The sequence below is a fragment of the Miscanthus floridulus genome, chromosome 1 (assembly GCF_019320115.1).
Source record: "Miscanthus floridulus cultivar M001 chromosome 1, ASM1932011v1, whole genome shotgun sequence".
Lineage (NCBI taxonomy): Eukaryota > Viridiplantae > Streptophyta > Magnoliopsida > Poales > Poaceae > Miscanthus > Miscanthus floridulus.
Window position 1 is genome coordinate 161,645,559 of NC_089580.1, and position 13,933 is coordinate 161,659,491.

General features: G+C 46.9%; 2 protein-coding genes across 2 annotated transcripts; both read right to left on the reverse strand.

Annotated features, from left to right (window-relative positions):
• Positions 1-1,056: 1,056 nt before the first annotated feature.
• On the reverse strand, positions 1,057-3,820 carry LOC136500024 (guanylate kinase 2, chloroplastic/mitochondrial-like). The gene is made up of 4 exons (XM_066495470.1): positions 3,525-3,820; positions 3,303-3,434; positions 3,015-3,206; positions 1,057-1,785 (listed from the first exon to the last, which is right to left on the reverse strand). The coding sequence occupies exons 1-4, from the start codon at positions 3,732-3,734 to the stop codon at positions 1,447-1,449; spliced, it is 873 nt and encodes a 290-aa protein (XP_066351567.1). The 5' UTR covers positions 3,735-3,820; the 3' UTR covers positions 1,057-1,446.
• Positions 3,821-4,985: 1,165 nt separating this feature from the next.
• Positions 4,986-10,108, reverse strand: LOC136500034 (probable inactive receptor kinase At5g10020). The gene is made up of 3 exons (XM_066495477.1): positions 8,468-10,108; positions 5,966-7,603; positions 4,986-5,882 (listed from the first exon to the last, which is right to left on the reverse strand). Exons 1-3 carry the CDS (start codon positions 9,384-9,386, stop codon positions 5,293-5,295), a joined length of 3,147 nt encoding a protein of 1,048 aa, XP_066351574.1. The 5' UTR covers positions 9,387-10,108; the 3' UTR covers positions 4,986-5,292.
• Between the last annotated feature and the right edge of the window lie 3,825 nt (positions 10,109-13,933).

A 13,933-nucleotide genomic window follows, 5' to 3' on the forward strand; every position in this document is an offset into this window, starting at 1 on the left:
TTACCGGAACCTGACCATCGTCCGGTCAGCACTGACTGGACACGTCCGATCAAGAATCTCCCTCTCTGGAACCTCTGAAGTTGACCGAACGCAGGCACCCGTCGTCCGGTCATTTTTTACTCAGCATTTGATCGCAACCAGACGACCCCAGTTAATCAAATGAACTAACCGGACTCACCCTTCAGCGTCCGATCACAACTAGACCAGCGTTCGGTCAGTCATTTAACCATCCATCCACTTCCAACTCGAAATCATATATGAATGAAGTTTGCTCCAATTAATCTTAGGGCTACTCCAGAGCTACCTAGTGCTAGATTTGACAAGTGTGCACCACACATAACTCACTAGACTCACCTAGGTCAAGCTACTGGTCCATACCCCTTAATAGTACGGCCAAAGGAAAAACAAAGTCCTAAACTACTCTAAGTGTCTCTTCAACGCCAAACGACACTTAGAACTAGTCCATCCTTAACCTTGTCGTCCATCCTTTGAAAACCGAAACGATTTCCATCGTAGAGGCATGACAACCATGATTGCCCAATCAATTGTCATTACCATGACCTAACTTAATTGCCTCTGCAAAATACACGTTAGTCATAGTAATCTCGTATTGTTATTAATCATCGAAACCCAACTAGGGTCTAGATGCTTTTCAAACACAAATACCCATTACTCAAATACAACAAAACTTAGCAAACTCATGGATCCAATTAACGGTCATGCAAAAGCATCTCTGAGAGGCCTGAAATTGTTGCCGTGCACGCAGCAGTCCTGCCTCTTGTGGTTGTGGGTGGCCTTAAGAATGATTGCAAAAGGGAGACCGATGTTTCTACAGGAAAGTACATTATTTAAACTAATGATGCAAATCACAAGCGATGATGTGAAAATCAACTGCAAGTTAGCACCAGATGCTTAAACCGTGCAAACATGGTTTACAGTATTCCACACGCACCCGCACACAAAAACAAAAGCTCCCAACAGATATGAAGGACTTCATGAAGAGAACATTGGACAAGAGGAAGAATTCCAGCAACATCTATTCTGGCACTGGGAAAAAAAACAAAGCAATTTATATTTTGCAGCCAAACTAGCAATTTTGCTATTTGGGGCACCGATTTCTTGGGCATGCCCAGCAACACTAGTCAGTACGAAATTGAGAAAGATAGTACATCACATAAAATTCACCCAGAACTAGTTTGGTACAGCCCTTCAGATCCTCCCGTCAGAACTAAAAATCAAAGAAGAAAAAGAGAGAAATAACAACAAGAGAATCGTGTATGTATCCCAGAGAGTGTGCACTGCCCTGGTTGTGGTCAGGGAAATTGGACAGATAACTTTCTGGCTACTGAAACCTGAAAGTCATTTCATCACACTTCAGCAAACTTGGACAGATAATTTTCCTTTAAACAGAAGAAGACACTAGGCATAAATCACATGGTCTTTAGCTTAGATATTGACATGCCGCTTGTGAATTTTAGCCTTCTCAGCATCAATGATAGACTCCACTTGTTTAACAGCCTCCTCAAGTTTCCCTTCAGCGTTTACAACCACATAATCGAAATTCTTAATGCGTTTCACCTCCTCCCTGGCTGTTGCAACTCTGACAAGAAGCATATCTGATGTTTCTGTTTTACGATGGATTAGCCTTTTAACAAGTGCCTCTTCACTCTCAGCAACTAAAAATATGAAAACTGCAGATTCACCAAGTATCTGTCTTAAAGTTGCTGCTCCTTGAATGTCGACTCTCAGAACAATGTCACAGCCTTTAGCCATGTAGTCACGAATCTAGATGAAAAAAGGAACATGTATGAAAACTTTATGTAGGTAGACCACGTCTTCAGTTTTCGCACAAAAAAAGGACCACTTCTTCAGACATGTCTAGAATTTTACCCAAAATACAGACATAATTTCTTAAGCTCTACTATGATAGGTGGACTGCATTCAGTCCATTGTGGTTTTTAACCCAAAATACACATTTTTCATTTCATTTCTAGGGAGCCCTATGAAATTAATGTCAATACATGTTAGCAGATTCTTTCAATCAAGTCGATGCACTGAAACTGAGTAAACGACATACAGCACTACAAAATGCTAGACAGTGCAACTAGAAAACCAGTAAACAACATTTTTGCAGAAATCCATAGAACTAAAGCAATACTCTATAAGACATTGAGATTTTCAACCTTCAATCAAGCATCATAGAGCAGGTTCAAGTGATCAGTTGATAATAGGCAAAAATCAAACAACAGATTAAAATACAATGCGCCTGTAATCATGGTATGGTGTTCCCTGCTGTACCCCATAACTCGATTTGACATATGTAGCAAATATGGCAGCTGACATCTGCAAACATATGCTACTGAAGTGATATTTGTGACCTACATGGTTTGAACTTTGAACTGCCCTGCCCTGCTTCACATATAAGTGGAGTGTGCCATTTTCTTGGCTTTTTATGAGATGAGCTTGGGTAAGCCATAGGAAGATTTTGATCTAGACAGCTCTGAAATATACTGTAACTGTCCCTGTGTATAAAGCACTAAACAAACCTAGCGACGCATCAAGCAGATAATTGAAGTTTTTACCATGCAATATTTATGATCTTTACTTATTAGTTGCATTTTTACTAGGCATTAGGTCAGCTGTACAAATCCGTGTGCATTTAATTTTTGGGGTAAAAAAAAAATCCATAGTGATATGATGGTTTCTCCACTGAATTTCTAACTCCTATGGTTATTTACATCACTTAGGTCTGCAGTGCCATTGGCAAAATTCCAGCCACACCACTCATTCGCACAAGGCCATAACACATTTTTCCGCGATGATACAGAAGATTGAGTTGTTCATACTGAATAGTCATAACATCATAAGTGCATAAGTAAACCATTGTTAGTGCATATGGTAATCGTAAACCGTTTTCCTAAATCTTAACTTATCCAGCATGTGTATGCACACCAATCTGCAGGCAAGAAACCGTTCTGATGCAAACAGGTAATGATATAACCACGATCAAATACCTGCTGTTTGGGAATCCCCTTGTACTCCCCATAAACAAGCGCATACTCAAGCAACTCCTCCCTCTCAATCATCGTCAGGAATTCCTTCTTACTGACGAAGTAATAGTCTTTCCCGTCAACTTCACCTGGCCTCATCGCCCTACTCGTCGCGGTGACAACGAAATGGATCCCTTCCCTCTCCTCCTGCAGCCTCTGCAGAACAACCCACACCCGACATTGTAAAGCCAATCAGAAACCAATGGCCCGCAGCAAAGGTGGGTGGGGTTAGGGATCGCAATGAGGTGTCACCTTGATGACGGCGTCCTTGCCGACACCGCTGGGCCCGCTGATGACGAGGATCATTGGCTGCGGCGGCGGCGCCAGCGGCTCAGAGCTGAACGTGGTGCCCAGCGCCGCCTCCAGGCCCCTGAACAGCTGGTCCTGCAGTGCAGTGGCACAGGACGCAAGGCGCTCCGCTTAGGCGGTCCAAGGGGCAAAACTGTTAAGAATCTAAGCATGTGACCCAAATACCTTGTCAGCGCCGGGATGAGGAGGAGGAGGAGGCGGCGGCGGGGGACGGTGCGAGGAGTGCTGCCACCCGGCGGAGGAAGACATGAGGCGGCGGGGCGTGGGGCGGGGGGCCGGAGTGGTGGTGCGGGCGGCGCAAGGAGGAAGGGGCCGGCCCCGTACGAGCGAGGGGGCGCGGGCGAGGGCGCAGGAGAACCTTCGCGAGAGAAGCATCGAGAAGGTTCCGGGACAAGAGGGAGGAGGGGTGGAGGGGCGGGCGGAGGCCGGACTCCCGGAGGGTGTGGGGATTGGAGTAGGAGAAAGGAAAGGATGGCCGGTGGCGAAGGCCGAAGGGGGTTTGTGGGTTTTTGAGGGCGTCTGCCGCGAAATTGGCGTATTCCTCCAGCCTTCCAGGGATATAAACGAGCTGAACGTGAACATTCGTTTTTGTATTTTTTTTTAACGAATTTGAATATGGCTTTGCGCCTTTGCGTGTTCTCAAGAACAAGGGCGAATATTAGCATGCGACAGATACGAATCGTATGTTTACTTGTCTAGGCAGCAATTTCTAAAGGTGTCTAACTATAAACTATCCAAGGCATTTTTCTTTTCTGCATATTTCAATTGTTTTTAATTTTTTTATATAATCCTATGAATATGAATTCGTTATATTTGGAAACCGTTTGACCACAGACTGAGCTCAATTGGTTAAAATGTACAGTATGAGATTCGTAGCACGAAGTAATAACGCAATCGTTTCTATTTTTGGCTAATTATTTTTTTTCAATGATATGTGAAATGCCTTGGACATCCGAGGAGTGTCTGACAGTCTTACCCTTCGCCAAGAAGATCAAGGAGAAGACCACCAAGCTGATGGAAGGAGCCCCAAGGTATTCCCCATGGATATGGTTTGAGCTTAGAGGGGCTCCCGCCCTCTAGCTTGATGGAGAAGAAGATGAAGAAAGGGTAGCAAGCTTCGCCGACAAGCCCTCTAGTCCAACCTAAAGCCCTAAACTCGGGCTCCATAGAAAGCTAAGCCTAGAAATCATCTCCAATCTCATCAACCATGTAGGCTACTCATGGATGATGTAGAGCTTCATCTTGGCACTATCAACTCAGTGTACATTGTTAGATGTGTTCTAGAGCCCTTTAACAACATCTAAGAACAAGCCTCCTAGATAGACACGTTGCGATCCTCTCTCAGCAAATTCGAAAATGGGCAGTGCTTTTACCGACCTCCCTCTCTCTGTTGAAAAAGCATAGGTTCTTGCTGCATTCCTCTCCGGCCTTGATTATGTGTGAAGCAAGAATCGCCCATTCCTGTAAGAATCAGATACATGGAAGCATCAAGCAACATTATTAAGATGACATGCCCTCTGCTGAAGGCTCCAGGTCAGAAATATATTTATATTCACAAAAGGCTTTGGCTTCTGAATTACAAGTTCATGCTCTGAAAGAGAATCTTGGAATATCTAACTGTAAATATTTGGGGATTTGATTACTGTTACATACGAATACATACCACGGGAGAGCAACAAATCAATAAGACTTTCTTTATTTTCCTTTTTGATGTCTGAAATCACAATGCACAAACTTATTCTCGCAATCATCTACTGCTAAAATTGTGAACTAACTAAAAACGAATCAACTATTCCCAGAAAGAGCGACCCAAACAATGAATTCTCAAGGAGACTACACACACATCACCCCAAAATCCTAGCAAGTGTTAGTATACCCTCCAAGTTTCCACAAGCTGATGTAAGTACGAGATGTACACTATCAAGAACTACGGTCACGACGATAGGGACAAGAGATCCTCAAACACCGTTCGGATCTCCGGCCTCTCGGATGCGGACCGGATACACCGGATCGCTATGCGCAGCATGCCATCCAGCGCATTCGGGGTGCCTTCCGAGCTCTCAACATCCGTGATGTGCCGGTCATAGCACTCTGAAACACGCTCCTCCAGAGCCAGCATCCTCACCCAGTCGGTCAGGTCGACCACGCCGTCGTTCATGCAGATGATCTCACCAGCAATCTTCCCTGTCAGCAACTCCAGCAGAATGACACCAAAAGCGTACACATCGCTCTTCAGAGATGGGCATGGCTTGCTGGTGCTTGAAAACTCAGGTGGGGAATATCCTAGGGCACCAGCGTTTAGGACCTGCTCGGCCATGCCGATCGGAGTCATCAGCCTGTGAAGGCTGTAGTCAGTTACCAGAGCAGATGGAGTGGAGTTCTGAATCAGGACGTTAGACGACTTGATGTTGCCATGTGGAATCACCCGCTCATTGTGCAGGTAATCTAGACAGCGGGCAATTACGATCGCAATATTCAGCCGCTGTCCAACTGATAGGGGTGGGAGATTCCGCTCATCAAATTCTAGAAAGAAGAAATATGCATCAGAAAACGTCCATATTGAGCACGAAACAGAAAGTGTTGAGTAAAGGAAGGAACCATCTTACCAGACAAGTAGGTAGACAGAGATGTCGCATCTACATAGTCTGATATCATGATCCTCTCATGCTCTTTGGGGCCCCAGTAGTAACCACGCAACGGGACAAGATTGGGATGTTGTACACTACCAAGCTTCTTTATTTCACGGGAAAATTCTTTCTTACTCTTAGCAAAGCCCTCCTTCAGCCACTTCACTGTCAGCATGTACCCATTGTCAAGAGTAGCCCTGTAGGATGTCCCATGGCAGCTCCTGCCAATTATCTCGGCAGGGGCACGAGAGAGCTCTTCAGCCGTGAACACAACTGAATTGTCGAAAAGATGTAAATCCCCAACCAGTTTATCAGGAGAGTGCACTCTAAGGATAGAGTGATGATGCTGGGAGTGCGCATCAGGAGGTGACGATGACAAAGAAGGCATCGAAGACTTTGTGCTGTCTTTAATGGCTGAGCTACTACCTGCTGGTTCATTGAAATAAGCAGCATCAATTGGCACATCTTGGGTTTCATGCTGTCTTTCCTTGCCAGGCAATGGAACAGCTCCATACTCTGCAGAAGGTGACGATCCTAATGTTACATCTTGCACTCCACTTGTTGAAGTTTCTGCACTTCTCTGACTCTGAGCACTCTGGCCTTGAGTCACATGTTGTTTACCTTGGCCAGTACCTTTATCGCTACTCTTCCAGCTATTGATCTTCCAATGAACAAGCAAAAGCACAATAATCCCAGTAACAAATACAACGACAGAGATAATCAATGCATATAGAATCCCACGCTTCAAGCCGTGTCTGCCCTCATCTGATTTGTCAGAGCCATTTGGTGATTCGGAGCGAGGAAGAACAAGTAATTCATTCCCTGGATGGAAAGATGAATCTGGGAATTTCAACAAATTACTTGGAACAGAGCCAGACAGGTTGTTGTAGGAAACATTAAATTCGACCAGATCATCAGGGAGGCCATCAGGTATGCTACCATTGAAATTGTTGCTTGATAAGTCAATGAATAACAAATTCTTCAGTTTGGTGATTGCTCTTGGGATTTGGCCAGTAAAGTTGTTCTGACGAAGGTTCAGCAATGTCAATGCACTCAAATCACCAATGCCCACTGGCAGCCAGCCATTCAAAAAATTGCTTGAAAGATCAACATATGAGAGGTTTGAAGTTTGCACAGGAAGAATAGACAAGTCTATAGAAGTCGAGTTCTTGGTATCAGAATTTCGAAGGGGGAGAGTCCCTGCAAAACTGTTGCCTGAAAGATTTAGAAAAGTCAGCTTAACCGCTGTAAACAGACTTCCAGGCAAAGGTCCATGCAGCTCATTAAGACTGAGGTCAATGGAAATCAGCTCTGGATAGGTTCCAAGAACAATTGGCAGTTGTCCTGATAGCAAGTTGTTGGAAATCCTCAAAGATGTCAGCCTCAAAAACTGGGTTGTCTCATTTGGCCAACTTCCTGTTAATCTGTTTGAGCTCAGATCAACCATCTGGAGATAATTTCCCCATGTTCGGGCAACTGATAAGTTCCCATACAACATGTTTCCACTCAGATCAACTACTGAACAGCTTCCAAAAGTGATCGGTAAAGTTCCCTGAAGACTATTGTGTGACAAGTTTAAGTACTTCAAGTTTGTTGATGTCACACGTCTAATTGGACCTGTGTAAGAAAAAAAGGGGACACAGTAAATAAAGGCAACCAGCATTATGATTGTTAAATGCTATACATTTTATAAATGATTGAAAACATAGCATGCATGCCAGTGCCAAAGTTAGACAAGAAATGTTTTAGGAATTTAAATAAAAAGTTATCATTTAAACGAAAAAGATTTACGAATCTCACAAACTATCTTATTGAAACTTGCAATCAACACCTCCAAAAAAATGCAAACAACAAGGTACCACAGGGAAAATGTTGTCAAGAACTTAAATTTCTACTGCCCATTTTCCTAACTAATTTATTATGATATAGCTGGGAATGGCCAAACTTGATCAGCAAATATATTCTCTTTCGATGTCATTGATCTAAAGAGGAGGAGGAGGAGGAGTATAAAATGTGAGACAACTAGCTGAAAAACATAGCTTTAGCTGTGCACACTGGAAGTCTCAAAATTGAACAATCACTAATAGCAAATGTATCTTTGGAGTATAATGGCAATTAGTATACCAGTAGTCAGTAAACTAGAGTTAGAAACTTTCATGGTGACTTCAGAAGAAGGAAATGAGCAATTTCCCTTCATGTGTAATAGGTGCTTCAGCTGATCCATTTTGAGACTTCCAGTGTGCACACTTCTTGTATGCTTTAAAATTGTATATTGTTTAGTCGCAAAACAAAAGTATACTGCCTATGGAAAAAAGAAGATGGTGGCAGGTCAATGATTTAACATCAATCCTTTACATGTGTCTCATTATAATATGCTGGTTTAAGCATTAGGAAAATGTTATGGGGAAAGAAACATGCATAAGAGCGAGCTGAATGCAATGTTTAAGATAAGCATGACTAAGAGTAGGAAAATTATCTGACCTGTAAGTTGGTTGCAACTAAGGTCAAGTTCAGTCAGCACCATAGAGGTCTCCCTAAAGAATGCTTCTGGGATAGAGCCAGAAAAATTATTGTTCTGCAGGCGCAGCACCTTGAGGGAGATCACAAAACTGAACCGCGGGATACTGCCACTGAGCATATTGAAACTCGCATCAAAAACCTCAAGGCTGTCGAACAAAGGCATCGGAACACTGTCAAACAATGTCCCTGACAGCACATTGTGGCTAACATTCAAGTACTGAAGCGTGCTAACCACAGATGAGTTGTCAGAGATCGATGCCAAGGACCCCGAGAACTGGTTACAGCTTAAATCAACATGGACTGGGCTCTGCAGCTGCGCGAATACATCGTCCAGTTTACCAGTAAAGCCATTGCCATGAAGGTCCAAGTACTTCAATTTCCTCAAATTCCGGAAACCCAACGGCAATGCGCCACGGAAACCATTGGAAGAGAGAATGAGATAGCCCAGACCTGTCAGCTTAGTCAACTCAGACGGAATTGGACCGGAGAACCTGTTGCCAGACAGATCCAGCAACTGCAACGACGCCATCGACCCCAGCTCACCCGGCAAGAACCCTTCTAGCTTGTTGTCTGACAGGGACAAGTTCCTGAGCATGGGCATCCTCGCGAGCACCGACAAGCTAGCATTCCCCACGAGACCAATACCGTCGAACGCAATGGAAAGAATCTGGCCGCCGCTGCACTGCACGCCGTGCCAGTCGACGGGGCAGCCGTCGGAGTCCAGCGCGCTGGTGGGGTTCCAGGGAACGGCCCGGCGGCGGGATGGGTCTTGCCGGAGGCCTCGACCGAACTCCAGCAGTGCCTCCATGTCTGAACCAGACCCCGCCGAGGCAGCGAAACACACGGCCCAGATCGAGAGCCACAATATGACGAGCCGCATTGCAAGACGCTTCTTTGCAGCCAGGTTACTGAAGCAATGCTCATGCAAATGAGATGAATTTTTCGGAATACGGAGCTCGAGATGAAAAAGGAAGCAGGGTAGGGTTTAAGCCCCTTGGAACCGAGAAAGGGGATTGAGGATATAAGGTTTGAGGATTTTCAGTGTGAAAGCAGCGAAATCAGCAAGGACGGAGCCAAGAACCGAGACATGAAGAAACGAACACCGCTGAAGATGTGAGCAGGCCAAGCTCGAATTTTGTCATCCAAGAAAAGAAATGGCATTGTGCTGGTTGCTTCGTCCAAGCAAGCTAAGCTAGGATTACTGACCAACGACACGACGAGATGACCTTGACGGATCTCCACTCCACCGCGACTAGACCGAGAGAGGAGCTGTGGCCGTCGGGTGGAAGGATTCGGCAGCGGCGACGCGTTAGAGCTTCCCCGTGTCAGTGCTGGAGCGAATGCGCTCCACGGAGCAAGAGGGGAGTGCAGGCTGCTCCATCTGAGGGTACGATGAGGAGCGGCGGCAATGGCGTGCGTGGAGACTGGAGAGAGTGGGTGAGACTGAGAGTGGGTGGAGTAGTGGGAGTGTGGGACTAGCACCGCACCGGTGCGAGCCTGCGAGGCCACCGCGCTGCTGCTACTGTCCGAGTGGAATCCAGGGAGAGGGAGGTAGAGGTAGGAGGAGGAGAAGAGAAGGGAGTGAGGTGTCGGTATGGAGAAGGAGCAGCTGGAAAGGATCCAGTGACCGCATTTCTTTTACACATGATTCGAGGCACCCCCTTCCCTGGCACTGTCAACCAAAAAGCGTGACCGTGCAGAAAAGGTTTGCGGATTATTTTTGGGAGATCATCAGAAAACAGAAATTAAAAACGAGATTGCAGTGTGTGCGCGCGTGGCTTTACTTCGCAAAGGTACCTTTTGCACACGATCGTACTACTCTCACCCGAGACAACAGTAGTTTGTGTAGGCACTACCACTAAAAAGAAATATTCCTCATTCTCCTCTTTCCCGCTAGCAGGACTGTAGGAGTAGTCCAGTGCTTTCAACTTTCGTCGTGCTGGTCTGGGTCCTATGATTTGATGTTGCTGGTGATGAACTGTTGAGCGTGTGAAGCGTCGTACTCATATCGCCATGATTTGAGGCGAGACGACGAGGGAGGCGGCCATGGAGTGCTTTTAATCCCCTTTTCCTCCCCCGTTGCATTTGCAGGCCCAGACGTCAGCTGCGGTGACACTGCCACCGAACATGCGCTGGGCTGAGACTGAGACGCGGGTCGGAGGGGAGGACCGTGGCGGCCTCTGGGACTGGGACTCTGGGAGGCAGGCGACGGTTGCCGGCGCATAGGGGAAGCATGGTACAGTATACAGCCGTCGTATCCTCAGTCCTGCGCTGTGCTACTGTCCTTGGTGACGTGGCTCCCCGGCCCGGCTCGTAGAGCCTTATCGTTTGGTGGTAAAACGATCCTAAATTTCGTTTTATCCCCAGCGGAACACGCCGGTGTCCTCCGACTGGCGACTGCTGATAATTCATGTACTGTACATGCAGCAGCCGTGACTGCTTGCGAGAAGAAGGAAAAAAAATGCTGGTTTGCGGTGGCTCTAGAGTCCAGACGGACGCGGGGTTTTATTGGTTTTTGGTCGCTTCTGTACCAAACCAACCGAAAACTCTGGTGCACTGATTAATTAAGGCCATGTTTAGATTTCAAAAATTTTCAACTCAAAGTGTCACATCGAATCTTGCGAGATATGCATGGAGTACTAAATATAGACGAAAAACAAAACTAATTGCACAGTTAGGTGAGAAATCGCGAGACGAAACTTTCGAACCTAATTAGTTCATAATTAGACACTAATTATCAAATACAAACGAAAGTGCTACAGTAGCTTAAAACCAAAAAAATTTGCCAACTAAACGCGCCCTAAATCTAAAGCTCGACGAAGCGGACAAGTGGACTAGAATTATTATTTCTGGTGCTGTGCTTAGATCTCCCTTCATTTCTTTAGCTCCCTAGCGAAACACATGCATGGTGGTCACACGCACACGCACGGGACAGAGCAAAAGCTTCTCCTTCAAGTAAAAGAAGAGTAGGCGAAACAAACACCTGGGCTGGGCTGGCCTTCCTTGTTCCTGCATTATGAAGCGAGAACCGGGGTCGTTTTGTTTTGGTTCGCAAATCGCTCGGCGACAGGAGCAACGAGCAGAGCGGGTCGGGACGGAGCCACGGAGGCCCCTTCTCCCCTTCCGGAGGCTACAAGACGACGCCGTGGAAAGCCAACTTGTTCGCTTCTCCGTGCGCCGTAGCGCTCGTCCGGACGTCTGTGTCTCCTGCCGCTTTTGTTTGCTTTCTGGCCACCGCGATGGCGCTGATCTACGGCCTTGTCCCCTTGCGCTGTACCGACGCCGACGCGCACAGGGCCGGGCGCGGGGCTGCCTGCCTGCCTCCGTACCTCTGCCTGCGACTGTGTCGCCGCGGCCGGATCCGTGGCCGTGGTGAGCTCCGGAGCCCGGAGGGGCATGGGTGATCGTCAGGGCTCAGGATGTTGGCCGTAGCCGTCTGCCGGCCCTTTTTTCCGTGATGACAACATTAATGGTCTTGTTCACTTCGCTGAAAAAACAAAATAAAATATTATTTAAACTGATTTGGTGTGACTGTTCCAGCTAAAAAAATATACTTAAAAAAATATGAATTATAAAAAAAACGAACAGGATCGTTAGGATTTCAGAACAACTGTGGCCGTAGCTCTTTCTTGTGCTAGTACTACTACTTATGAGAGAACCTCGTGCAAACGAACAAGCCGCTGGTAGTGCTGGGATCAGTGGTGGACGGGTACAAATCATCATGGCGCCGCGAGCTTGTTTGGATTGAGTTAGGAATGGGTATTTGACACTGTAGTACTTTCGTTTGTATTTGATAATTATTGTCTAATTATGGTCTAACTAGGCTCAAAAGATTCGTCTCGTAATTTACAATCAAACTATGTAATTAGTTATTTTTTATCTATATTTAATACTCTATACATATGTCTAAAGATTTGATGTGATAAAAAAAGAGCGAAAAAACTTGCAATCTAAACAAGGCCCTGGTGGACGCAGTCGTCAACGGACAGCCGCTGCCCTGACCCTGAGCGCACAAATGATTACGGCAAGAGCACAGGGTAATGGGCGCAATCAGGACAAATCACTGAACGAAATATACTACTGTTTTTTTTTTGAGACGAACGAAATACACTATTCCTGTAGCAGGAGTAGTTTATTTCCAGGCTAGTAGGAGTACTACTAGGCAATTAGGGCCTCTTTAGATCCAAAAATTTTTAGGCAGTACCCATCACATCGAATCTTGCGGCACATGCATGGAGTACTAAATGTAGATGAAAAAAACTAATTGCACAGTTGGATGAGAAATCACGAAACGAAACTTTCGAACCTAATTAGTCCCTAATCAGACACTAATTGTCAAATACAAATGAAAATGCAAGAGAAGCCAGAACCCAAAAAAAAAAATTTGCATCTAAACGCGCCCTTAGGCATCGATCGCACCGCACGGGACGGGAGCGTGAGCTCGATCGAGTGCACAGCCGCCCGCAGCAGCCTCCCCCGTCATCATTAAAGTAATCTTCGCCGCAATCAATACACATCACCTACCCCGCCTTCTTCTAGCTACTCTGCCACACCCCACCACTGCTATAGTAATCACAGCTGTATCTGTATGCACTATGCAGCAGGCAGCAGCACTTGACAGCAACAGTGAGTAGAGCATTTGACAGCGCTCCCCTCCCCATTAAACAACAGGAGTGTGTTCCGCGCTCGCCTCGCTCGGCCACCTGCGCCAACGCGCGCGAGTATAATTGCTGAATTAACTCGGTCGCCGCGCCGCCCCGCGCCGTTGCGGACTTGCGGTGCGATCCGGGAGAGGACCGAAGGAGCAGCAGCCCACGGCACGGCAAAAGCTCATCCTGGGCTGCTGTCCTGGCTGGTCGCCGATCGCGCACGCCACCTCCCCTCCTGCAGATGGAATGAAGAGCGGCGCCCGCGGGCGGCAAACTGCGCGCCAGTCGCGGGGGCGGCCATCATCTCATTCTTTGCTGCTGCTGCCTGTCGTTCCAGGGACCACGTCCGCAACTCCGCATGCGCGCTTTTCTTTCTTCGTGCCCGCCTGCCCCCCAGGGCCCAGGCCCTCGCGCGTCCACGGTGTGGGTAGGGCGGGTAGGGTAGTCTATTATTTGGTGGCGTGCTTGTGCCTGGAGATCTGGGTGGCGGGACGATCGCCTTTTGCACACGCTCAATGATGCATGCAACGCAGGGCCAGGTCCCAGGTGACAGCTAATCTTAGCTCGCGCTTACTTCTAGGAGAGGCGAGGGCCGGCTGATTGCTACTGGATTTGCCGATCGCTCACTCATTCCGCGCTCAAGGTCGGGCAGACGCAGACGCAGACGAGCACGGAATGATTGTCCACTTCACGATCGGAATTCATGATGATCGTAGGACGAAATTGGGGTGGGGGTTTGGACCGCGTCCACCGTTAAACTAGTCTTCCTCCTCTGGGG